The sequence below is a fragment of the Natrix helvetica genome (assembly GCF_964273705.1).
Source record: "Natrix helvetica genome assembly, chromosome: 1".
Taxonomy (NCBI): Eukaryota; Metazoa; Chordata; class Lepidosauria; order Squamata; family Natricidae; genus Natrix; species Natrix helvetica.
The window spans coordinates 241,261,807-241,287,873 of NC_138548.1; the positions used below are offsets into that span (position 1 = coordinate 241,261,807).

Consider the following 26,067-nt stretch of genomic DNA (forward strand, 5'->3'; position numbering starts at 1 on the left):
TCAAAATTCTGGAAATCTTTTGGGAGAAGTATATTTTTGAGATTTGATTGCTAATAATACTACTTTTCTTTTGGAGTAGTACTATAAAATTATATATCAATGGAAAGATAATGTAATCTGTATTCTATGAAAAGCTATAGCCAAATAACCAGAAAAAGGAGAAGAATTGGAAAAGATTTGCATCCTGATTGCATTACATGAAACACCCAGTCAGTGTTATGATCTGGGTTGTATGACATCAAAAGGTGTGGGCAGAATTTGTGTGATTAATGGGAATATAAATGGCCAAAAATACATTAATGAAATACTTGAGCTCAACCCGAAGCCTTCCACACATGATCTTTTCCAAGACAATGAAGCATTTCTATTTCAACAGGATTCAGCTCTATGTCATGTTGTTGTTGTGTGCAAAAAGTGGGTTCAAGATAATCATAGACCACTGCTGAAATGGCCTGAGAATAGCCCAGACCTTAACCCAATTGAAAATCTATGGATTCGACTAAAGAAATGTGTTAGGCAGAAGGGACCCAGCAATAAAACCCAGTTAATAGAAGCAATCATTCAATCTTGATTTCACATTATAACAGCTGCAGAAATAAAAGACTTGGTTCACTTCATGGGAAGACGCTGTAAGGCCTAATTCATGCTAAAGATTACTAAATTAAGTATTAACTGAAATAGTGATAATTTTTGTATATCGCATTTTTTCTATGGTGATAACTTTTGTATATCACATTTTTTCTACGTGTTTCACTTTTCTTATTTATAATTGCTATTCAAATAGCAAATCCTTCATAAAAGTTATTGCATTATATTCTTGATTAAATTATTTTTCCATTGACATTTCATGGTACTACTTCCAAAAAAGTGGTGTTATTAGCCATCAAACCTCAAAAATACTGTACACTTTTCCCAAAAGGTTCCCACAAATTTGGCCATTTATGTACATTCTTTTCCATTAATACCTAAAGTCCACCCATGAACATCTTTTTTTAAATTTATTATAAAATACTTTGTCTTTGTTAGGGAATTCTTCCTAAAAATAAAAAGGTACCCCATGTGCACTGGATATATTGTACACTTACCAAGGACCCTAGAAGAATGAAAAACAAACTATAGAAGGGAAACCCTGCAGAGTTGTTTGGCATCCAATATTTGTTCCAGTCCCTTAATCACAGCTGTGTTCTCAATGGGAAAAAGAGGGAAGTGGCTTAGAATGACACAATCAGGAGTATTCTAAGCAGCTGCCCACCTGTCTCTTCCATAGGGATTCACTGATGTTGCTCCCCACAGCCTTAAGCTGAATCCATTCCATTTCCAACTTCAGTCTTTTGCTGGCAACTATTGGTCCAATTCTTAGCTCTGTTTAGTTTTAGGAAAATTAACCTGATGATTGCTCCAAGGGTTTCAATTACAATTGGTATAACAGTGAGCTTAAATGGACTCCGGAGGATGGTAGAGGACAGGAAGGCCTGGAGGAATGTTGTCCATGGGGTCGCGATGGGTCGGACACGACTTTACAACTAACAATGTAACAGTGGATTTCGTTTTTCACAGGCATTCAACTTTGATCTGCAAGTCTCGTGTTTCATAATTTTCCAATTGTTTTTCCTCAATTTTAGTACCACCCAATACAGGAATATTGATGTTTCAGACTATGTTCTTTTTGATAACTATTATATCGGGCATATTAGGACCAAGAAGCTTGTTTGGATCTTAAAGTCCCATAAGATCTTAGGCCAGTTATTTGTGAAAACCTTCTCAACTTGATGGCCCCAGTGGGTCTTGCGACATTCATATCCAAACTTCTGACAGAGTTTCCAATGAATAATTTTGGCAATTTTATCATAATACTGTTTGTAATCAGTTTGTGTAATCGGTGGCAGTCACAGATCAGATGATCAATTGTTGCATCCTTTTTACTACAAAGATGGCATTTGCTGTTGTTTGTTACAGGCTGAATTTTCACTTTCATGCAATTAGTTAGCAAAGCTTGTTTTTGAGCTACTAAAATAAAGTTTTGAATTTCTTTAATACTCCTGATCTTAACCAATTCTATGTGGAGCTTTTATTGGACTTTCCTTCTACATTCTTCAAGTATTGACTATGTATTGGCATATTCTTCCAATTAACAAATTGGTTTGATTATTTCTTTTTTATAATCAGCCTTCACCCTTGCTGTTTTCAAATGCTTTCCTTGATGGACTTCTTTCAATAAGGGTTCTTCACTTTTCTTCATGTAATCACTTCAAACCATGCTTTGCTTCCTCCACAATTTTTTTTTTCATTTGTACATCCCTCTCCTTTAGCTCTTGGCAAATACAGGCAATCAGTATCACTTTTCAGATGGAGAGAAAGGTACAATGTCATTGGTTTTCTCATTTTCCAATCCAAGTTATCAAGTTCCACCTGGATTCATTTAATTATTCCTGCTGTATACTGAATAACAGGGACTGCTCAGGTATTAGTTGCTTTAATAAAATTTCCATCTTGATTTGCTTAGCAGTTGGGTAGAATAAATGCCAACAGAAAGAAAGGTTAATGTGTGATAGTTATAGTGTAGAACTGAATGGGGAATACCTTTAAATATCCTTACTAATTAATGAATATACTCGGTGTTTATGGGCTAGTGCAGAATTGGTATAAAAAATGAGAGAGCAAGCCATATATATTGCCCTGAGCAACCCAAGAAAAAAAAATGGAACATACCCCAAGTTGAGAAATCATCATTTCCAATTTCTTATTGTACAAGTTGATGGTACCCTGTTTGCGTCCAATCAGGAGGTTACGTTTAGCAATCTCAGTCTCGCTATGACTGATCTCGCTGTTTAACTCATCCAATTCCTTATCCAGTTCTGAAAGATTCTTCTGAAACATGTTCAGCCTATTATTTGTATTTGTTATATCCAGTGAGGTTTGAGCCGTTTCATTTTCAAGTTTGGTAAGCTGTGTATCCTAGGGATTACAAGAAAAGGGAGATCAGAAAAAGATGTCTCCATAGGGTAGCTAAGTAAGTATTTCAGTGCTGTTAACCAATATCTATTACCAATGGAAAGCCCGGCTGCAGTCACAGTATTACTTTAGACTGTAGCTGAACAAAAATTCCCCAAATCATAGCAAGAACAACACAAAAGGGCAGGGAAAAAAACACAAGGCTAGAATACTGGGAGATAAGCTATACCCACTTGCTCTTTCCAATATGTGCATACATTGATTTCACTGGGTGCATTTTAACACTTGTTATTTGAGAGCCAATAATAAATAATAAATCACAATAATGTAATAATATTACTGTAAATAAATCTCTATTACTAATTTAGGTTAGCCTTTCATCGTAAAAGCCAGGGGAGCTTGGAGTCCCACTTGGAAGTGGCTAGGTTCACATTATAGTGGATGCTATCCAGTTCCTTAAATCCCACAGACTCATCAGAATCCCAGATAATATTGCAAGACACTTTTATATACGTTGTGAATACAAACCAGAACAAATCTGATCAATTTCACTTTTAGTCTTGGTGGTCTTGGGGAATATCTTTTCAACCTACATTTCCACAAAAGGTCTGGGTTAGTTTAAATAAGGATGCTGGATGGCACTCTGCAGGTGCAATAAGGTTACAGAAGCAATTGTATTTCACTATCTTATTGCCCATATGTGATCCCAAATCTAGACTCATACCTCTGTCTAGTCATGTTCACATTTCTGATGTGTCTTCTGTCACTTTACCTTCCAGAGTTCCTCTATGAACCACAGGACAGTTCTGTACTTTAGTTCTGTACACTGGAGGGGATACTCAGGAATGATTTCATCCAATGTTCTTGCCAATTTTCTTTTTCAGAGTTTGGTAAGAGGAGTGGCAAACTGGCTGAACTGGTCATTCAAAAACTCTCCAAGCACCAGCCGGAAACTAATAGACTCCATAAAGTGCCAGTGGAGACCAAATTAATTCATCTTCCTTTCTTGCAATGGTTGGTTATGGAGGAAAGTTCAGGATGACCAAAAAGTGACAAAGGACTGTCCATGGCGAAGGATTAAAAAAAATGACCACATATGGAAATGATAAATCAACTGTCCCAAAATGAAAACTAGATCACACTTGTAACTACCTTTATGGATTGGACTAGATATTATTACCAAGGTCAAAACCATGGTTGTTATGGCTGCCATGTAAACCTGAGACAGTTCTCACTCAGGAGGTTTAAAATCCCCAAGATCATAAACATTGGGGACTCAAGCACTAACTCAGGTACTGGTTTAAGGATATTTCTTTTATTGTCTCCACTGTTGATGCTAGTGGTGAGGCTTATGCTGTTTCTAGACATTTTATCCACAGAAGATAGTATTCTGTTTATCACAGAACTGGTCAATTCAGAATCTTCATATTACTTGCAGAAATTGCAAACCTTTTTTATGTCAGTGGGCCCTGTGATCACAAAAGCTTGATCAGAGCGTAGTTCCAGCCCCAATCCATAAGGTGTCTCAAACTTCATTGTTGATCTTTTCTTTATCAATAAAACGTAATCATCAGTTATCAATCACTTGCTTAAAATTATGGTGGCACCGAAAAAGGAGACTTACTAGTCCTTTAAATTGGGGCCATCATGGTGTCCCTGCCGACACATGATCACGATTTGGATACCCCCAGCAACCAGTGAATATTTACAATAGTTTCATTGCCCTGCCCATCTGCAACCTTCACAGCCAGCAAAGTCAACAGGGAAGGAAGTTGCAAGCCATGGGCATGTGATGTCATACTTAATGACCCACAGTGATTCACTTAACAACTGCAGCTAGAACTAATGTAAGTTGGTGCGGTCTGTACTGTACTGTACAACTGTACTGCTTAGTGAGGGAGTTGCAACTCCCAATTTGGGAAAATAGGTGAGAACTAGCTATAATTCTTTGTTAGTGAGAGCTATTCTTTTGGAGCACCTGTTCTAGCATCTTCATCTGCAAGAAGACAATAATTCAAACTGGCAAATAATTCATATTTTGATAATATTTTCCTTGCGGTAATCACTTTAAAACAAGGGTGTCAAACTCGCGACGACACGTCAGATAACATATCGCAACTTTTTTTCCCTTTCGCTAAAATGGGGGTAGGTGTGACCAGCGCTTGACGCATCTGGCCCGCAGGACACGAGTTTGACACCCCTGCTTTAAAACAATCCAGTTTTAGTAAAATAGAAAGTAAAATAGAGAATTCCTGCTAAATATATCACTACTTATAGGTAAATGCAAATGGGAATACTTTTTCATTATATAATAAGTAAAACTATTGTATGTTCATGCACAATAGGAAAAATATGATCATACTCTAGCACCATTGTAATCATTGCAACTTCCACTAAAGATACTTCTCCATTTTGTACTTTTTTAGTGAAAAAAGGTGATTTCTTCAGGCTAATCAAGCTTTATTTTCATGTTTCAGCTGAAGCTGTCTGTTCTTGAAATTAAAAGCCATCAGAGATTAAATCTAAAGCTAGAAGGAACAAAATCATTTTTAAAAATTGATTTAACAGGGCTTCCAGTAGTAAAGCAGGAAGTATTGTTTTAAAAATGTATCTTTATCTTTATTTGGTGGTAAGTGGAACTATACTTCAATCTGAAAATATTATGAATTATGAGAGAGAGAGAGAGAGAGAGAGAGGGAGGGAGGGAGGGAGAGAGAGAGAGGGAGAGAGAGAGAGGGAGGTGTTCTACATACCATAGTCAACATCGTATTTTGAAGTTTAGCTCTTAGTTGTAAAAAATATTTTGCTGCTTTATTTGATATCAACTGATCTTGCAACTTAGTCATAATCTCATTTTCCTTATCCTGCTTGGTTTGTGATCCTTTCTCGAGTTCTCTACGAAGAACCACCAATTCATTCATGCGAGCTGCTCGATCCTGGAATGGGAAATAGCAAACTTTTAGAAAGCAGATGACTGTAAACAGACTAGAGGGCAGAATTATGATTTTGTCAGCGTTCCAAATATCATGCAGAATTAAATCAGAATCCAAGGCAGAGCTATACTTAAAGTTCCAATTTAATAAGACAGACATGTTAGTACGAACTGTGGAATCCCAAATCTAAAGCTTCCTGGGATTCCACCCAGTTGAAAGTTCACGATCTTATCCCCACACTCATAAATCCATCACATGGTCCAATCTTCTTTGGCCACGCTAGCATCTCCACCCAGCTGGTTCCGGTCAGGTGCAGAGGTGCGGAGACAAAAGATGACCTTGGGCTTCTAGAAAGGAATGACAACAACACATTCCATAATTCTACTCCTTTCTATTCCCCCTCTAAATTACTACACTAATGAAACAGCACAAAAAAAATAATAGAGTGTGGCAGGCCAAAGATCCTAAAAAGGAATATGACTGCAGGCCTCTCCTCAGAAGAAAAACGTTTCCTGAAAAAAACCCCATATAAACGTTAACATAACAAAATTAACCTCTCCCCACCCCCCCAGGGGGACCCTTTGGCTTATCATGGAATTATTTTACTAACCTATTGACAGAATTATGATGAGCCATATTTGATGGTAAGAAACCACACTTAATTATTACAATTTATATAATTGCCTCTCCTACTATAGCCTCTGGTAGGAGAGGCAATTATATAAAGTGACCAGAAACATGCTATACCAATGTTCAGGGTCAGAATTTCAGCTTTCTCTCTTTCTCTATTGTTGTTTTTTTATTAAAATATATTGCAACTATTAGGAAGCTTATATTAATATTTCAAATGGCAGAAAATGTGTGGCCTAATTTTCAGCAATGATGTTTTGAAAGATCTTTGGAAGACCCATTTCAGTCCTGGCTGTCCAGTCAAACACTACAAGAAAACCAATAGCAAGTTTTTGTCTGAAAATCTTACTGTAGATGTCCTATTGAGGGCCTGCTCTGTTTCCTGAAGGGTACGGGTGTAAGTGCCAAATTCCACTTTCATGGCATCTTGTTTAGACAAGTTCTGTGCTATCAGCTTTCTGCTTGTGTTGGCATCGTTCTCTGAACGGTTCAGGATCGAAGCCAACATTTCATTCCTCTCTTCCTCCTTGGTGATAGATTTCTTATAGACCTCAATTTCAGCCTCCAAAGATTTGAGTTTATGTCTGGAATCTCTGCAGGGCCAAAAAAAAAAAAGAGGAATAATTTGGAGCAAAATAATTACTACAAATGTCTCTGCTTTCAAATAATTTATTTTGTAAATAATTAGATGACTGGACAAGGATCTAATAGTTACATGCATTTCTAGATTCCAGTAATTCTTGTGATTACATAGAACACATTCTGCTTACTATATATGCAGGAAATGAAAAGTAGAATATAACATCCCTACATGGCAACCGTTCAAGCTCTGCCTCAAGATTTCCAGTAGGAGAGAATCCTTTCAATTGAAAACTACTTTTTAAATTTATAATCAACAATTTAAGCCCTTTGTATCTATCCATGTTCCTGGAATATATTTTTTTTAAAAGACTGTGCGTTCTTGAATCATACCTCTGCAGTCTCATCACCTTTGCTTTGTTCAGGTTAAGTCTAACCAATGTGACTTGTTTGCCACAATTTTGGTGAGTGTATTGGGCCCTTTCTGACACCACTCAGATTTTTAAAAAATATAATATCCAGAACTAGATTAAGTATTCCAAATAAGTCTGACTGGAGTTGAATAACACAGAATTACTCATTATAAGATCTTGGAAAAGCAGAAGGAAACTTGGAAATAAATTATCATCGCCATTCTCATAAAACAACATTTCTGCAACATTTCACTTATAAGGCAAGATCTACACACTATTACAAAAGGCAAGGCAAAGTGGGTCAAAAAGTCCTTATGAAGTATCATAATAAAAATATTTTATTCAATGTTTTATAAATAATATTTCAATTTAACTTTGTATGTATAAATGCAACTGTGTGTGCATGTGTGTTTGTATGTATGTCTGTGTCTAAATGTATGGATGTATGTATATAACTGCCTGAAATTAGCCTCATGCCAGCACAGATGACAAAGGAGCCTAACTCTAATTTTACTTTGTCACTACTGTACTGGCAGTAGAAATTTTCTTCCCTAAAGGTTATCCTGGCAAACAATCCCAATGTAAAATAAACTAAGACCTACTATTAAATTTGTTCTAAAGCTAATCTTTATGCCAAATTTAACCACCACCCAAATAACAGACATCCTTAAAGAAAAATGGTGCAGACTATTTACGTACTAAATTAAACCGTATGTTTGATGAATGAAGTTTGAAGGACTATCTTTTTTCTCATACTATATTTTTTCACAGCAATGCCCCTGACCTGTTAAAGTTCTGCTTATTTTCTTTCTCCACTTCCTTTTCTGCAATTGAGAAAAAGAGATGGCCAACAGCTATGTCGTTGTAGCTATCTTGAGAATATTCTAGGTTTTCTTTTGTCTTTCTGAAAGATAACTAACACCCCAAGAAACTGCTTATTCAGGTAATTACCTTAGTGCTTCTTGCATGGCAGCGTATGCCTCATCACGGCGCTTCATCCCAGTCAAACTGACAGTCCATTGGTGCAATAGTTGCTTTTTCTCCATGTTAATAGCTTGGATCTCTATACTTGCCTGCAAAGGCGAAGTAATGAAACACTATAGGACTATGTGGGAAAATTTAAATTATATTTCTGCTGACCTCTGCCTCATCTCTTTCTATGTAGCTAAATGTCAGATTTACAAATGTATATGTAAAAATTGAAATAATTAAAAATACCTACTATATCCTGCACAGTGCTGGCTGCTGCTACAAATAGGCAGCTGGTGGTAATCATACTATGAGAAGGGTTTAACATGTCTGTCCTGTTTCTCTACTAATCAATCCATAGATTCCCAAATAGACATTCATCAGGTCTCCTTGTATGCACAGCAAGATGTAGGTTGCCCCAGAGGATTATAAACTACTAGGGCAGTATGTGTACATATATTTTCAACTTTTAATTGAAAGATTCATTATGAAGGCAGTGTACATTTAAAATATACTAAATGTGGTTCGATAAATAGGTGTCACTTAAAGCTTCATGTGGACAGTTGCTATCTCTATCATCTCCATCAGTATCTATCTCACTGAGGGATTAACAAATTAATCCTATTAAATATTACTGTAATCTGTAATTCATCAAAAAAAAAATCTAGCTGTAAGGAAAAAAATGAGACAACTTCTTACCTCTCCCACTTCTTGCCGTGTGATCCTGGTATCTTCTGCCTGAGCCATGTACTGTGCGTCATAAAGAGCAATCTGCTCTTCTAGTTCATCAACTCTTCTTGTTAGGCGGTCGACATGAAGGTCCTAGGAAATTCAAATCATTTCATGATGCAAGCATGGGCTCTCTTCCTATGCACTTAGTTTAGATAATGAGCAAGATAAGAGAAGCAGCTGCATGCATGCTCTCTATATGCACCACAGGTAGTCTATGATTTATGACTCTTCACTTAACAATAGAACAAAATTCTGATGGCCTCAGAAAAAATAATTTATGACCTGTGCTCAAAGTTACAACTATTGTCCCAACTCCACAATCACATGATCACAATTTGAGCACTTGGCAGCCTGCTTGTATTTACGATGAAGATTCTTATAGTCATGTGATTATGATTTACAACCTTCCCAGAAAGTTTCTGACAAGAAAGTCAATTAGGGAAGCAAGCTTCCCATAATGACCATGTGATTCCCTTAATGACACGATTTTCTTAAAGATGGAAGTAAAAATAGTCATAAAATTGGGTCTGGTCACATGACTCACTTAATGACTGCATCTCTTAGTGACCAAAGTTTTGGTCCAATTATGGTCATAAGGTGAGGTCTACCTGTAGGTCTCAACACAGTGGCCAGCTGCCAATGGAAGGCTTGCTTAGAGAGACTCACAACTTTAGATCTTTAGCAGAAGCCATGTCAAAATAAGTAATATAGCCATAGAACTTTCTAATAATGTGTATAATATTTACATTTACAATATTTTGGCACTAGGAGAGTTTGTAATTCCATGTGAACTAAAAGATGGAGAAAAAAGATTAGGTTCAAAAGATTCAAAAATACAGTACACATACTCTCTTTGCAGTCAAACTCTCCCAACATTAACTATAAATAAGACTTTCCCCCCGTTTAATATGATTGTTTTAAAAATAGGTGAAATCAGGTAAATCAATTAGAAGAGATAGGTTGATAATTAAAATTATAAAATTTAAAAATTTCTGTTTAAAAGCATGGGAGGCATACAATACAGACAGACAGACAGACCTGCTAATACATGAAATGAAGTCACGCCTTATCACCATGCATTTTGTCACTTTAAAGGACAGTTTCATTAGAGAGTAACATATCAATGTCATGATTCTGAATGCAACTTACATTTAAAATGCCTCAAGTATAACATGCTGTACTTTTATTTTGCAGGGGATACACCTGTAACCTAAAACAGTAGTATTTATTCTACAAGATCTGAACTAATAATTTCTTTTGCACCGTATATAATTCAGATTAATTTTGACTGAAGAAATACTGTACGGCACTAGACCTTTTTCCTGTTCTTTATTTTATTGTAAAATAAAATTAATATAGATTATGATAACTCAGGAATCACACTATAAAGATGACAGTTAAAGTGCAGTGAAGTGCAGCTAAGACTTATGCAATGGTACAAGGGAGACAAATGCAGCCTGTCATTATCATATAAACATAATTGTGTGAGTCATAATGAAACTAATACAAATGATGCCATTACAGTGTTGTCATTTGTGCAATGACATCTTTTGTACAAAATAGTCTCATGGCTTGTAATAGATGCCAAATGAAGATGGCACAAAACGTGACTGAGTCAATAAAGCTCACCAAAGAAATAAGTCCTGAGGTTGATTTCTATGAAACAGTAACAACAAACAAAGCCATCTCTAACAACAGAGAGCATAAAAAACAAATGACACGAGAAGTGGCTAACAGAAAATAAACCCGAGCAGGTTTAAGAGAGGAAAAGGCAAGGTGCAGAGAAAGAAGAAAGAGTTCTAAAACTCTGCTATTGCTAAATACCTGCTTTTGTTTTTCCACCTCCGCACGCATCCTCTCCACTTCAGCCTTTTTTACAGTTCTCTTCATTACAGCTATATCATCACGGACATCTTGGTCCATGTTCTGCATGTAGAAAAGGCGCAGTGACAGATTTTCGATCTCCATTTGAACTGATGAAACTAAGGAAAAAAATTGAGAAATTACGCACATAGCGTATATACACAAACTTTTGGAGCTAATGATGAAAGAACTAAGGAAAGTAGCATGCCATGAAAACTTAATATACAGGTGAAGGCCATGACTCCTAGAAGTCAGCTTCAAAGTAAGAATTATATAAAATTGTAGTCTTATGTGTGTGTGTATAATATTTTATATATTATATAAAAGATTGAAATATAGATCCAAGTTTATATAATATATAAGACAAAAATGAACTATTATATAATCTCCATATAACGTATTTTCCTCTCAGATAAAGTAATGTGCTTTTGCAAGATAAGTATAGCTAACTTTTAATTATAAGTACTCTGCTATGTTATACCAAATAAATGCAATCATATTCTGGTTTGTTTTGAGACAAAAACGACTGATTAGGAATTCTATATGTTCAGAACATGTTTCCGTTTCACAACAGATCAATCCCTAAATTATTGAACTAAAGTTTATTAAGCAGTAGCTAATGTATCATAAGACAACTTTGCAACATTGGAATTGATCACCTCTTTTCCGTTCAGCCTGGGTGCCATGGAATGTCTTCTTATACGCATCTCTAAGGTCATGCAACTCCTCCTCTAGCTGCCGCCGTGCCATGGCAACCTGAGAATGGCAACTGTGGTTCTTCTCTAGTTCCATCTGCAGCCGGGCCAAATGCTGCTGAAAGCCATACAGGAGCACACCAAGTTCTTCCCTCTGCGTTTTTCCACTCTTTATGGCTACTGCCTGCAGACATGAGAAAGAGGAAATGAGGCAGCAAAAATGCCAAGATATGAGCCGAATTAAGTTCCAAGCAAAAAGATCATACCAACTCTTGCATTTCATCAGTAAGTTTTCCTTTTTGTTTGTTGAGATAGGTCTTCAAAGCAGACTGGAATCTTTTCATTAAAGGCTAAAGAAACAAGAAAGAATATATTAATATATTTCCCAAGCCAAAAATAAATAAATGACTTCAATGCAAGTAACTCTATTTTAACAAAGATTTTCCTTTGGACACTTTCTTGGTCCCAATCTCATGTATGGCAATAATTTGTTTGCATGACGAAGTAAAAACTAGACTGAACAGTTTAGGATCACACTGAAGAACCAGCCTTCCCATCTTTGAATTTTCACTTATACAAATTGATAATAGATACATTACAATAAAGAATCACCCAAGCTAAAAATGTTTCTTCCAAAATGTTGCAACCTATAGACATTGTCTTCACAGGTTTAGAAGCTATCATAATTTTATAATAAATTTCAAACATAAATGAAAACTCATTAAAGCAAAACAATATTTAAAACTATGGTAGCCTCTGTACCAGTGATGACTAGTCATTTAGTATGGGAAAGATGGCAAGAATATGTTGTGGCAGTAGAAGCTGTCAGCTAGCTTCCCTGTAGCCTATCTTGGCCTAGATCAGTGTTTTTCAACCTCAGCAACTTTAGGATGTGTGAACTTCAATTCCCAATTATTCCCCAGCCAGTATTTTAAAGTTGCTTAAATATGTCTTAAAGTTGATGAAGTTGAGAAACATTGGTCTACATGGAGGAAATTATGCAGTATGACACCAAGGCCATGTCACACCTCATTGATAGCTAGTGGTGTCACACCATGGGCGTGAAATCCTTTAATTCCACTGCCACCCTCTTGGAAGGGTAGTATAGCACTACTCTCTGTATTAAATTTAACTTAAATAAATTTTATGACATTTGACGTCCATTTTGTAGTTATTAGAACCATAGTCTTTATAGAGTTTTCTTACATGATCTGGATCTAACACAACCAGCTGGATTTCTTCGATGCCCAGTTCCTGCCCAGGGTGACCTGCCATCACTTCTCCATCGGGCTGTTCTGTGGGTTCATGCCTACTGATTCTAGAAGTCATCTGCTGAACAGCAGAATCAAAATGGGAAGGGAAAACGACTGATTGAGCAAACTCTGTATATGAAGAAAAGAGGGAGGATACCAGAGAAAAGCAAGTTTACACATGAAAATTCTCCAAGAATGTTTTGCTTCAAATAATACTCGCTTATGTAATGATTGTGATATTATAATGAATATAAAGTTTAATCAAAAAATGCCATTAACACAGGGGAATTGAAAATAGATACGATTTATATGTCACTTTGACAAAAGTGCATTTTGCCATGCTTAATTTTTTGAAAGAAAGAAATAGAGACCTGTTGTAATCCAAGCTCCCATCTCATGATCCTAAGCAGTGATTAGACTGAATTGTTGGAGCTTTTTGGAATTCAGGATGACAAAATAGGAATATTTTTAGTTTGTGTGGAGATATGATTTGTTGCTGGCTATTTGAAACTGATTTTGTATTAAATTATTAGGTAGGCATTAACTAAATGTCAACTGTTTAATATAATATATAATTTCATTGTAATGTATACATTAAATGATATTTAGGAGACTTGTTCTATTTTAGTTGCTGTGTTTTCAAATACTATACAGAATGCTTCTACTTATTTTATGTTTATCATAATTCACTTTAAGCAAATAGAATATAAATAAATAAATAAATTGAATTCAATAAACAAATCCTACATATATCAAACAATGTATCTTTTTCTAATGATTCTTCTGGATTATACATGACAAAATATGTTTCCCTTGTTCCATTTTTATTGCTTTTCCCCCCTGCTTGCCTACTTGTATTCCATTTGTATTCATCTATTTACTATATATATTTATTATATTATATTATATTGATTATTTTTATTTTTGAAATTTGATCTATACTTCATGTAGCTGTGAGTATAAATACTGTACATGCTAACTTAAAGTAATATCAATGCGTATACTAATTCATGTTCAGTTAACCAAAACTGTTAGTAGAATTTCTGACATATATTCAGTATATAGGTAGACAAGAATATAATTGCTATTAATCTCTTTCCAAATTATCAAGATTCTCAAAACACTTTCAAATACTAAACATCATATTTTAATAACAATCAAATAAAGCAGCCAATAATGGAGAATTTGATTAATGTTCTTATCAAGCAGGAATAAAGATTTTTGAACTCTGCCCCAATGGCAAAGATTCAGTTGGATCTAAGAAATGCATTAGTACCACATAACATCATTCTACTGAAATAGGGGCTAACCTGACATTGCAGAGGGGTCCACATGCATTGGAAATTCAGATTTTTCACTGCTGATTCCAGAAGATGGCAAAGAGATTGTTACTTCACTAGAAGGAGTACTCTCCATACTTTTCTCTCCAGAAACATCAGCCTTTTACAAAACAGAAAAAACTGTTACCAGAAGACAACTTCAAAAAGGAGTGTTCATGCTAAAATAATGAGTGATGCTATATAGTTTCTACTTGAATTTGTCATAGCAAATAAGAATGAAGGTTACCTACGATTTCCTGAAGGTATGGGAGAATGGTTTAAAATGTAATTAATATGGACAATAGGTGGCTTTTGATGCCCTTTTTATTTTATTTTACACTCTTGTATGCCATCTACTTCGAAATGCTTTTCGACAGCTCACAAAAATATTTATTTACAACTTCATAAACTGCTTCAATTAACCGATTCTAAGTGATTTATAAAAGCAATAGCTTATCTCAATTACATCCACTGAACTGAACAAAGCATTAAATTGCAGCCTTCTACTTTACAGGTAATGACCTAATCCTCAGTTATCAAAACAAAACAAAACAAAATCATGGTTTTCTCCAGGGACAATGTAGACACAAATATGGATCACAAATACTAACATCATTGAACAAATCAAGGCATTTAAGTACCTTGGAACTTTTTTCCAGGCTATCGGTTTGCAGAAGGCCCAAATTTAAACCTTAAAAGGAAAGCCAAACCAACTGTAGCTGCCATCCTAAGGCTTTTCCACCAGAAAGGAGGGTATAGGATAGAGTAGACGAAAGGTGTTTGAGGCCAAAGTATTGCAATGACTCAGTTATTCATTGATTTTCAAATAGAACTACAAGTAGAAGCAATACAATAAGGATTGTTTTAAAGAATGTATTTCTGGTGCCAGGATGATAAATCCAATATAATAATTTATTAAGTTTCCATTAACTACTTAAAAGTATGCCCAGCACTGAAGTTCAACAACACTTACAGTTTTACAAGTTTTCCAGAAGCCCTAAAAGTGGAAGCCCTCACACAATATACTTTACAGACAATAAGTAGCATCTTGTATTGCACTGGAAACACTAGTCACTAATGTACCGTAGCTGCCATGACAATGGGAGTTACACAGCGGTAATAATAACCATCCAGGAAGCAACTAAAGTTTCTATACCTTAGCACTATGACTGAAGGCTCCTGTGATTGGCCTACAGGACCTGATTTTTTGTTATATTCTGTATATGGCTCTGAAATCTCAAGCTGTGCACCTTTATCATCAACTCACTGAAGTTGGCTATTACGTCTGAATTATCAATATGCATTTTGACACAGTCTATATATTAGGGTCATCTAAATAGGTATAAGCATTATTTTTCTTAATGCTTATTTGCATTTTATTTGCTCCCTTGGTTCATCTGAGACCATGTTCCCTCTTTGCTGTTTTAGGCAGGTTTTCTGAGATACAATAAGGCTAAATTGTGAACCTATTGAAACTTTAGGCTTTCTTGTTACCTGCTCTAGCACATCTGCCTTAAGAAGACTGAATCAAACAGAGCCAATACACAGAGAGGGGGTAGGGGGGAGAGAGAAATATTAAATTTCTACATTCTACAAGAAGCATCAGTTACCTGGATGAGAGATGGTCCTATTTGCTCAGAAATGCTTACCAATGACATACTTGACATATCCGTCGGTCCTGCGGATTTCTCCTCAGAGGTTGTTCTAAGAGCACTCTTTGCCCTTTCTACAATGGACACCATGGAAACACCGCCTGTTATTTCTTCTGTGGGCACAATGGGAATATATTTTGTTGCTTCCTCTTTGGTTATCACAGCAGCACTTTCCTCTCCTTCCTCAGGGGCCTCCATGCCACTCACTGTTCCCTCTTCCACAGTCAATGTAGGAGGAACTCTTCCTGCTTCTTCTGTGGTTATCAAGGGAGTAGTAGCTGCTCCTTCCTCTGTTGCATTTTTGTCTTCTGGCTACAATAAGTGAAACAAACTAAAAGTTAAGTTTTGTATTTTGTTCTGCTGACTTCTAGCATGATCTTATTTTCCATTGTCTATAATTGGAATCCCACTGAAATCCTCTTATGCTGCCTCAATATGGCAAAGCAAAATTCTAAAGCAAAATTCCCGGGAGGGAAGAGCAAAGAATGCTGTGTTTGTGTGTGTGCGCGCGCGCGAGCGCACGCTCCCAGAAGAATAACCCAAAAGGTGAAGGACATTACAGCGGCCTAGCTAAAAGCAGGCACCTATATTAAGCAGCAACAAAATAGGAAGATGCTGGAGATTTATTAGCACTTTAGGAACAATGGAAAATGCATAGAGTAGTTTGATACCACATGGGAAAAGTCCTGTATTTTTCTAAAACAATTACATGGATGATTTTTTCCCCCCAAAGAAAACTGGCCATGTAATGCTGGATGAGGGACCCTTCAAGAGATTGAATGGCGCTTGGATGCTGCCAAGGAAAAGCTAAGGATCTTTCAGAATGCTAATGGTGATTATAACGGCTAGATTGTAACTTTCAGAATATATAGAGCTGCTGACATTGCTAACAGGAATATTCAAAGTTGCAAAGAAAAAATTATAGTGTGAACATAGAATGTAAGATGAACATGGGAAAACTCAACACAATGAAAAATGAATCAAGAATATATTGGGACCTTAGGCATGAGCAGACTGAAATGGACAAGGACTGGACACTTTCATTCAGAAGATTGTGTTGTCTTGTACATAGGACATAAAAAAACCAAGAAAGGACAGTGCTGCGTTCATAGTCAGGAAGGATTAGATAGTAACAGAATACAATGCAACCAATGACCAAATAGTATAAATAGGATAGACTATCAATACTACAGAATCCAGCAGTCAAATAACATGCTACAGATTAACACTTCATAAGGTAGCAACGAAAGGCTTAGAACGGGTATACTTACAAAGATCAGAATCATGCAGGGAATGACTTTTCTTATGACATATGTAGAAGCACTAGTTGGATTTTGAAGAAGTGAAATAGAATATAAAGCGTACTTATGCTTTTGAATGAAATTCTAAACTTCTTTGGCTCATTCACCCAAATCAGTACAGATTCAGCCCTGACATTGTCATAGATTCAAATCTTCTTTGGCTTATAATGCGGAGGGGGAAGGGGGGGGCTGGGAATTTGTTGTAAAAATGGGGAGGACAACCAGTAAGAGAAGTAATATAACAATAAATGTTATATGTTCCTTGCAATTTGTATACCTCTGGCACTGCCCAGCAGGTTTTTGTATAACACATTGCAGCACAGGACCACTCTATATTATAAGAAGGTTCTACTTGTAGCTTGAAGATGGAGGATTAAAAAATAGACTGCCTTATTTGAAGTCCTGCAGGCTCACAAAAGCCAAAATGAACAATCCAACTGAGTCTCTTTTTAACCCAGTTTTTTTTAAAAATCTTCCTATTTACCCCAACCTACGTTAGGGCCTTTGGAATGCAAATCTTTATTAACTACAAGCATTACTCCTGCTTCATGTTATGAGAAGAGCATTCCTAAATTCTGTGAAGAAGCTTCACTGAGACCTAAAGTCCTCAGTTAGTCCTCCTAGAAGGAGCACAAGAATATCTCTTCCACCCAAAACAAAGTGATTCTTAGTAGGTATGTGGTATGTATCCCACCTTGCTTTCCTAAAATATATAACCATATATTTTGCTTTCTTGTTCCCCAATTTAAACATGTACTGAGTGTATTGAAAACTTCTGATTTAATCTGCATTTCATTTTCTCAAAATTTTCACACTGATAACATTACCCCTTTATCTTCTGCATCTTCTTTCTTATCTTCTTTATTTTCTTCTTCTGGAATTTGTCCACTCTCCGATTCAGCACTTCATTTAAATGTAAAGAAAAAAATGTTTTAATACCAATTTAAGCAGACATTTAAATCACTCACATAGGAAAGAGAGATCATACTAATGTACCAAACATAAAAACAAGCATCATTTCAAACTAAGAAGTGTAAAGAACTGACCTATATGACAAATCTAACACAAGTGAAAGTTGGTTGATTAGAACAAGCTGAAGCAATAATAATCAAAGCAGCAGGCCAGAAAAAGGATATCGAAAATGGGAATAGTAATAAATGTATGGGATAAAACAATATAACTCCCTGAGATTTGAGAAGAGAGAAAGGAGAATGTATGAACATGTTTAGATTATAAGGAACAGGATAAAAGCTTTCTTTAAATAGTAGAATAGCCATAAATTAAAATAAGGTTAAAACTTTGGGAAGAAAACTGGGGTGCTAAAACCCCAAAGTAATATGGTACCAGGATAAATTATTAAAATAAACTGATTAAAATGAAAAGGAGGGCACCTATATTTCTGTAGAAGGCTGACATGCTTGTAATCCTTTCTTAATCAAGACATAAGAACAATTTGTCACACTGGAATTTTTATCATCTTGAATGAGAGCATGAAAATGCAAAGCAATCTTATGCATTATTTATATAAAACTCATTTTCTTCACTCTTTCTTTCCAAAAGAAAGAGCCAGTTTGGTCCAGGGGTTAAGGCACCAGGCTAGAAACAGTGATACTGTGAGTTCTGGAGCCACCTTAGCCATGAAAGCCAATTGGGTGACTTTGGGTTAGTCACTCTGTCTCAGCCCAAACCCCCTCAGAGGATTGTTATTGTGGGGATAATAGGAGATGCCCCACCTAAGCATCTCTAAAATCCCGAGGCCCCAGCCACCTGTGACATATAATTCTTACTTTACTCAAAAAGTGAACTCTATTCACATGAAGGAGGCCTAAAAGGCCATTAACTTGCAATACAATGCAATACAATACAATAGTAGAGTTGGAAGGGACCTTGGAGGTCTTCTAGTCCAACCCCCTGCCTAGGCAGGAAACCCTATACCGTTTCAGACAAATAGCTATCCAACATCTTCTTAAAGACTTCCAGTGTTGGGGCATTCACAACTTCTGGAGGCAAGCTGTTCCACTGATTAATTGTTCTAACTGTCAGGAAGTTTCTCCTCAGTTCTAAATTGCTTCTCTCCTTGATTAGTTTCCACCCATTGCTTCTTGTTCTACCCTCAGGTGCCTTGGAGAATAGTTTGACTCCCTCTTCTTTGTGGCAACCCCTGAGATATTGGAACAATGCTATCATGTTTCCCCTAGTCCTTCTTTCTTGGTTTAAACAAGGTTCAAATTGCCCCCATTAAAAATCAAATTGCCCCCCTGTGGGGCATGGAGAGATAGATACTAGTAAGGAAGAGACGAATAATAGTAATGCAGTCTTAGTAAATTATTTGACAGCATTATGGTATTAGTTGTTAAGGAGAGGGGGGGGGAGAATATAAATGTCCACTCCCCTACATTTCAGGTTTCCTAAATATAACAAGCATAATTTGCAGTAATATATCTATTTAGAAGTTGAAAAATGCATGCAAAAAAATTCTGCTCAGATGACTGGCATCTGTTCCCAGATTGTATTTAAAACTGTAATATTTGAAACCTTCGTTTAGAATGACAACTGCTTCCTACACATGCACATTTGAGTTAATGCCATTTCCCAATGAATAACTGTTATTTTTTAGCTTACTCCCGTTTTACAGCGGAACCCTCTACTCCCAATGTAAGTCCTTTTTTTCGCATCCTCTTTATTTAAAAAAAGGCTTTGGGTTCCCTTTTTTTTTCTTTTGCTCACCCCGCACTCGGCTCCATGCTGTCTTCCGTTGCTAAGCAACGCTATCAACAGTCCGCGGGCTTCCTTTTCCTCGCTGCCCCGCCCTGACTTCTTCTCGGATGATGCCAATTGAGAAAAAGGGGGTGGGTGCAAATCTGGACAGAACCATTTCTCAATATTGCTTTCAGTGACAAAGCCGCGGTGTTGTTTCTCAACCTTAGCTGTTCCCAGGCTAAGTGCGTGTACTTCAAGTCCCAGAATGCCACAGCCAGCACAGCTTAATGAATGAAGACTCTGGGAATTGAAGTCCACGTATATGGAAAACAATGCTGGGAAGCAACTACTAGACAAAGCGTAGAGGGTGAAGACCAAGGTTCCTTGAAGCAAACATAGAGTTAGGAAAGGTTAGACTCATTCATGGTTATAACAAGCAAAAGCTTTTTATTGGCTTGTTGAGGAACCAAATAACTTTACGTGATTCTAATTCGTTTCCCCCCCATGTTGAGAGAATAGAGGTTCAGCGTAACTCTCGCGATGTTACAATAGTCGTAAGCCTCTTCAGAACCATCATTCTCCGCGTTTTCTTGAAATTTGGCGGGAAAGAGGTATTTGGCGTAATGATGGAGAAGTCTCGCTTACAGTCGCCGCCGGTGAAGGTCCTGGCTGCGCAGCTGAAGCGGTGCCGCCAAGTCCCTGGTGGCTCGTGGTTGTTGGACCGGGAAGAGTACGGACGTCCGGCGTTACCCGTGTCTCTGGTCTGGATGCAGGGCAAAGTATTGACGGTAGAGCAGGATGGTTCGACTGTGAGGTTGCTGGACGAGAGCGGCTCTTTCGTGGTCTCCGGCGTGGAGAGAGTCCCTAAGGGAAAACCTTGCCTCAGCCCTGGAAATTATGTGATGGTGATGGGCGTGGTGCAGGGTTGCATCCCAGAGCCTGTCCTCCAAGCCGTGAAGATGACGGGTCTTTCGGACAATCCCCTGCACAGGACTATGTGGGAGTTGGAAGTGGAAGATTTGCAGCGAAGCTTCCTCTCGTGAATGAAGCTGGCATGCCAAAATGGAAATCATTTGCTGCACGCCTCGCAGTAACAAAACATGGGATGGAAATGCCTGCATTGTTTAGAAGGCGTGGATTATTTCCCCACTGGATTAGCTTGTGCAAAGAAATCTTTTATACTTGAGGCACATGGATTGTTTAAAAGATAAAACATCTATATTGAGTATATTCATTGCCCCATTGTGTAGACTGCTCTTCTTTCTTCAGAATGGACTTTCATTAAAGGAGTACTGTGCTAAAAACATCTGACTTCAGACATTACCATTTAACATATGCAAAGACTTTTAAAATAATGATCGTATGTATCATTTACAATTCTAGGATAAAGCAGTTTTGATAACAATGGATAATGTTAATTTGAAGGCTTATTTTTAATGCATAATGTAAATGTTTCAAGTCAGACTGAGAGATGGACAACATCCCCTCAATATAGCAATAGTTCAGAGAAACAATTGGATGAAAAGATTATACTATATCACAATAAAATATGCATATATTACTGGAGTGTCTGGTTTAATGTTCTTGAATAGTGAATAACTAGACTCTTGATGACACATTTAATGGAAATGAAATATATTTCATGCATTATTTTTAAAAAGTTTGCTTTGAAATCTTCAATGGTGGAACTGTCCTGAAGTTTGAAAATAGCTACAGTGCCTCAGATATTTTAGATTTTTGCCTTCCAGCAGGTTATTTTGATAATCTGAAAAGTGCAAAAAGCACCTGGCACTCCCAGTATAGTATAAAAATGTATTCTGCTTTGGCCAGCTATTTATCTAGTATTCCCTTTTGCTAGTTAGAGTTATATTTAGTCTTTTAATTCAAGATAATATAGATTTTGTGGAATTTCTTGATTTCACTTGTTCAGAGTAATAGTGAATATAAACTTAAAAACTTATAAATTCTTGGACATTTGGCATATGCAATTCTTGAAGGATACTTCTAGAATGTGGTCCTGTTCTAATCATTTAGATATAAATTTGCAAATCAAGATTACCGATAAATAATGGAATAGTGTTCATTCTCATATCTCAATAAGTATGGCATGAAAATTGCCAACCTATACATGAAAGATGTGGAGAAGAAAGCACTTAGCTCCTAGGGGTTGGTACCAACCCACTGGTTCAAGTATATGGATGACACCTGGCCAAAACAAATCAAGGTTCAGGAAGTACAGGCCTTCAAAGACCATATAAACACTGTCCAAATATCAAGTTCACGGAAGACACCAAGGACAACAAGCTCGCATCCCTAGACTGAAGTTCTGACTAGAATCTGTGCTAACCTAGAAATAGAGATCTGCAGGAAACCCACACCCAGAGACCAATACCTGCTGTTTTACTCCCACCATCCACTTCAACACAAGCTAAGAGTCATCAGGATACTATCTGGGCAGAAAACATCCCCATATCCAGGAATGTCCAAGAGAAGAAAAACATATCTAAGGACAGCTCTTAATGCCTTGATATCAAATTGGGTCTTTATTAAATCAGTATCTGGATTCAAAAAAAGAATGGCAGATGGAGCTGAGACTAAGAGTCAACAGATCATTCCTTATGGCTAGTGTATCAGAGAAGCTAAAACATATTCGGAAAAAAACACATACTTGTGTTCTTCAAACCCACAACACACTGAGACAGAGGCTTGTTTACCGTAAAGATTAGACATCAAAACGTACAAAGAGTAATGTGTATGCAGTCCAGTGCAATGAGTGTTCAGAGTTCTATATTGGAGAAACCAAGCAGCTTTTACATAAGAGGATGGCCCAGCATAGGAGAATCAACACCATAAAACCAGAATCATCAGTACATCATCAGTCTTGAGGACAATAACGTTCACATTTTGGACAGGAAGATAGATGGCTTGAGAAAGCAGTGAAGGAATCCATTTATGTCAAAGTGGAAAATTCTTCCCTTAATAAAGGTGGAGGCCTCAGACACTTGTCTCCCATTTTTTAATGCTGTTCTTGCATCAGTCCCCAGGGAGATTAAAATGACAGGTTCAACAGGAAGGCCACACTTAATGACCCACATAGGTAAAGTATTTAGGAGTTGGAACATTTACATTCCAACAAATCTGCCTATTCACCTAAGGAGCTTATTCAAATTGTGAGAAATGAAATCTCTCTGGAGGACATATATGGGATCCCCCTAAACAACTTGATCGGACTGAAGAAGCTATTTGAATAAACAGCGAAACATTTCGAACTAAAAAGAAAGAGACAGTTGCCATGACTCATCTTCCAGGCATCTTCATGTTTCATGAAGTTACCTCCAAGGTGCCCACCATAGAAAAACATTTGATTCATTTTACGAAGTTCTATTTTCAAAATATTTATAGTGGTTTTTGTCTCCCCAAACAAGTCTTGCCAAATAATCTACAATTTCTGGTTGATGAGGTTTCACTGGCCCTGTGAAACAGATGTGTGCATACCCACTTTGCTCTGATCACTAGATATTTCCTTCCATAATCATTTTGGCCTAGATTGCAAGAGAAACTCTATGTATCTAAAAGCACCCTGGATGCAGGATGTTTCAAAACGCATCCTTCAGGCATTATGCAAGTTCCTTATATTCTTGAATTAGCATTCTTTTGAAAAAAGTTCTAGACCTGTGTACAGGGTTTTAGTTTTTTGACAGCACTGCCAATCCTGTCATTCAGAAAAGCAATTTAAATGGGAAAAAGCCGGGTTCTGTCAGATGTTTGCTTTAGATGTTATTCAGTCTTCTGCCAACAACATGGCTGGACTCTCTATACTTTGGGGGGGGGGGGTTGATGCCATTTTGCAACTTGAAATTCATCCATGCTTGTCACTTGAGCCATTTGAAATGTGGCCAAAGCTTTTATCTCAAGTGTCCACCCACAGCTGCCAAGACCACCCCGCCATGTGTTAAAAACAGCAGTTGGTGTTTAGGTGGCAGGCAATGATGGGAAGGAGGTGGGAGGGAATAAAATTAATAAAAACTGTTAAGATGCCTTCATCTGTCAGCCTCACTCATGAGTACGGTTAGCATTTAGTTAGACATCAGCATTTTGCTGCCAATTCAAGGACTGGAAGAATGCACATTGATATGGACTAAGTGAATATTGCTGTTATACAGTTTACTGCCAACATAATATGTGAAGAATTGCAGTCTAATATCTTTTGACAGACCACTCTTATTACTTTTGAGAGACTTCTTAAATAGTTATATTGAAGCTAGCAGACTGAGCTTGATGGATGGACATCTAGATCTGATTCAATGCCGTATTCACACATTTAACTGATTACTAAAGTCTTGTTTTGGGTTCATACAATATATCATCGCAGACTAACTCAACAGGGTGATTCACACAAATTACAAAAAAAACCTGCAAAGTTACAGTATTATTAGCCAAGCTTAGCATGTTGCATGAATGTATCTGTTGAAGACAGCTAGGACAATATTAAACAAAGCCTTATCTTCCCATATCAAAGTAGGGATAAGATTCAAGAAAGAGTAGCAACATGTTAATAATTTATGAGCAATGCAGCTACAATACTTCCAAATGTACAAATGTTATTTCTTTTAGCAAAAGCTTGGAATGTGAATTGACACTGGACAATATTTGAAGTATTGTATGCTGTTGGTAGAAAGAGAATATTTATTTCAATTCATGAAGCAGGCTTGCAGACATTTTGGGTAAGGTCTGAAACTGAAATCTCACAATCTGAATATCCGTAGTTATATAATTAATAATACAATATAATTCATATCTCTAACGTAGAGAAATGAATTGAAATCAATAATGTAATGTGATATAATTAAGGCCTTTTGTTGGCACTTCTGAACCCGCTTTTCAGATCACCTTTTAATGTAGTAGTTTGAGATGCATATTGGGGTCAGTGCTGGGAGTGAAGGGGGGAAAAAAGACTCCAATGTAAGGGAACCATATTGGCAATTTTGGTAAGCGCCTGTTCTCTCCGCAAAAGGCTGGGGAACCGCTGACCAGAGAAAAGGTGGCGTTGCGCAGCAAAAGCACATTGTGAGCGAGGATAGTAAGAACAGCTCACGCCCGATTCACGTTCCCGCTTGCTCCACCTCCAGATCCTGAGCGGATCCGGCAAGAGTATAATAAAGGCAGGGTTAAGCCGATCGAGTTGGGTGTGACCACGTTTGGCCGCGCCTACTTTCCCTGCAAATCCTCTCGCGCGGCGCTGATCTAAGGAGGAGGCAGCGGCGGCGGCGGTGGCGGCGGTGGCCTCTGGGTGAGAACTTGCCCCGCTGGGCATCGGGCTGAGTGGGCGAGGCTGGTCCCAGGGTAGGGGCTGGGGTGAAGGCATCTCAGCCTTTGATGGGAAAGCTCAGGAGGGAAGTTCTGGCGTTGGGAGAGCGGGGTGGATCTTGGGGTGGGGTCTTCGCTGAGGCCCTGCGAGGGTTTCTTCGCGTGGATTGCGTGGAAGGTGCTGCTTGCGCGGGAGGAAGCGAGGCCCTATGGGCTGCGTTGGAGAAGGGGTTACGGGGCAGGGCATCCTGGTGGAGTTCACCCGCTCAGGTCATACGAGGCAGTGCTGTGAAAGGGTCTTGCACTCCAGATGACTGTATAGCGATAGGATGTGGGACACTATTTAGGATTATGCGTGCGCAGTGGGGGGAATTACTGCACCAGGGTACGAGGCAAGGGTAGTGCAGAAGAGACTAAAGATTCACTCCAGGAAATCTGTTGTGTCCAGGCTTCTCAAGTCTTTCAAACATGCGGTCCTTTACTCATCCTGAGTAACAAAATACCATCCTATTGTATCTATCTGGATGATGATAGCTGCATGGGACATGCTTTCCATTCAGTACTTCCCTTCACTTAAACATATGTTCTTTGCTTCTTGGCCCTCTTTTGAAGGGCATTATGAAGATGCTTCCTAACTATTGTAATCAGCAAAAGGAAGGAGTGAGTCAGTGGCCCATGCTACGTTTTCCCAGGTTAGCATCCTGGGCTGCATTCTTACTGGAAAGTTTCCTCAGTTGATGAATAAAACCATCCCAATTTGTCAGGAATA

The 26,067-nt window shown here is 37.5% G+C and overlaps 3 protein-coding genes across 6 annotated transcripts in view; 2 read left to right on the forward strand and 1 right to left on the reverse strand.

Moving 5' to 3' along the window:
* CCDC40 (coiled-coil domain 40 molecular ruler complex subunit) overlaps positions 1–20,773 on the reverse strand; it is a 30,399-nt gene extending 9,626 nt beyond the window's left edge. The window contains exons 1-13 of one of the 2 annotated variants that reach the window (XM_081934249.1): positions 20,637–20,773; positions 18,119–18,194; positions 15,988–16,302; positions 14,330–14,459; positions 12,973–13,148; positions 12,033–12,116; positions 11,731–11,950; positions 11,033–11,190; positions 9,176–9,298; positions 8,459–8,580; positions 6,865–7,108; positions 5,706–5,888; positions 2,710–2,955 (exon numbers count right to left, since the gene is read on the reverse strand). In XM_081934249.1, coding sequence (XP_081790375.1) covers positions 2,710–2,955; positions 5,706–5,888; positions 6,865–7,108; positions 8,459–8,580; positions 9,176–9,298; positions 11,033–11,190; positions 11,731–11,950; positions 12,033–12,116; positions 12,973–13,148; positions 14,330–14,459; positions 15,988–16,188 — 1,887 coding nt within the window. In that variant the 5' untranslated portion in view covers positions 16,189–16,302; positions 18,119–18,194; positions 20,637–20,773. Of the gene's footprint in view, positions 1–2,709; positions 2,956–5,705; positions 5,889–6,864; positions 7,109–8,458; positions 8,581–9,175; positions 9,299–11,032; positions 11,191–11,730; positions 11,951–12,032; positions 12,117–12,972; positions 13,149–14,329; positions 14,460–15,987; positions 16,303–18,118; positions 18,195–20,018; positions 20,487–20,636 lie in introns of those variants that run through there. The other variant, XM_081934248.1, reaches the window with a different exon arrangement.
* Positions 20,493–21,552, forward strand: RMI2 (RecQ mediated genome instability 2). Its single transcript, XM_081934250.1, has one exon. It carries the CDS (start codon positions 20,615–20,617, stop codon positions 21,032–21,034), a length of 420 nt encoding a protein of 139 aa, XP_081790376.1. The 5' UTR covers positions 20,493–20,614; the 3' UTR covers positions 21,035–21,552.
* A 3,693-nt stretch (positions 21,553–25,245) lies between these two features.
* TBC1D16 (TBC1 domain family member 16) overlaps positions 25,246–26,067 on the forward strand; it is an 88,953-nt gene continuing 88,131 nt past the window's right edge. For all 3 annotated transcript variants that reach the window (XM_081940010.1, XM_081940012.1, XM_081940011.1), the window contains exon 1: positions 25,246–25,281. The gene's annotated coding sequence lies outside the window, so the exon portion shown is untranslated. The remainder of the gene's footprint in view (positions 25,282–26,067) is intronic.

Bases quoted from the DNA above. Each gene is read 5' to 3' on its own strand.
- RMI2 (XM_081934250.1), top strand. From the start codon at position 20,615: ATGATGGAGAAGTCTCGCTTACAGTCGCCGCCGGTGAAGGTCCTGGCT.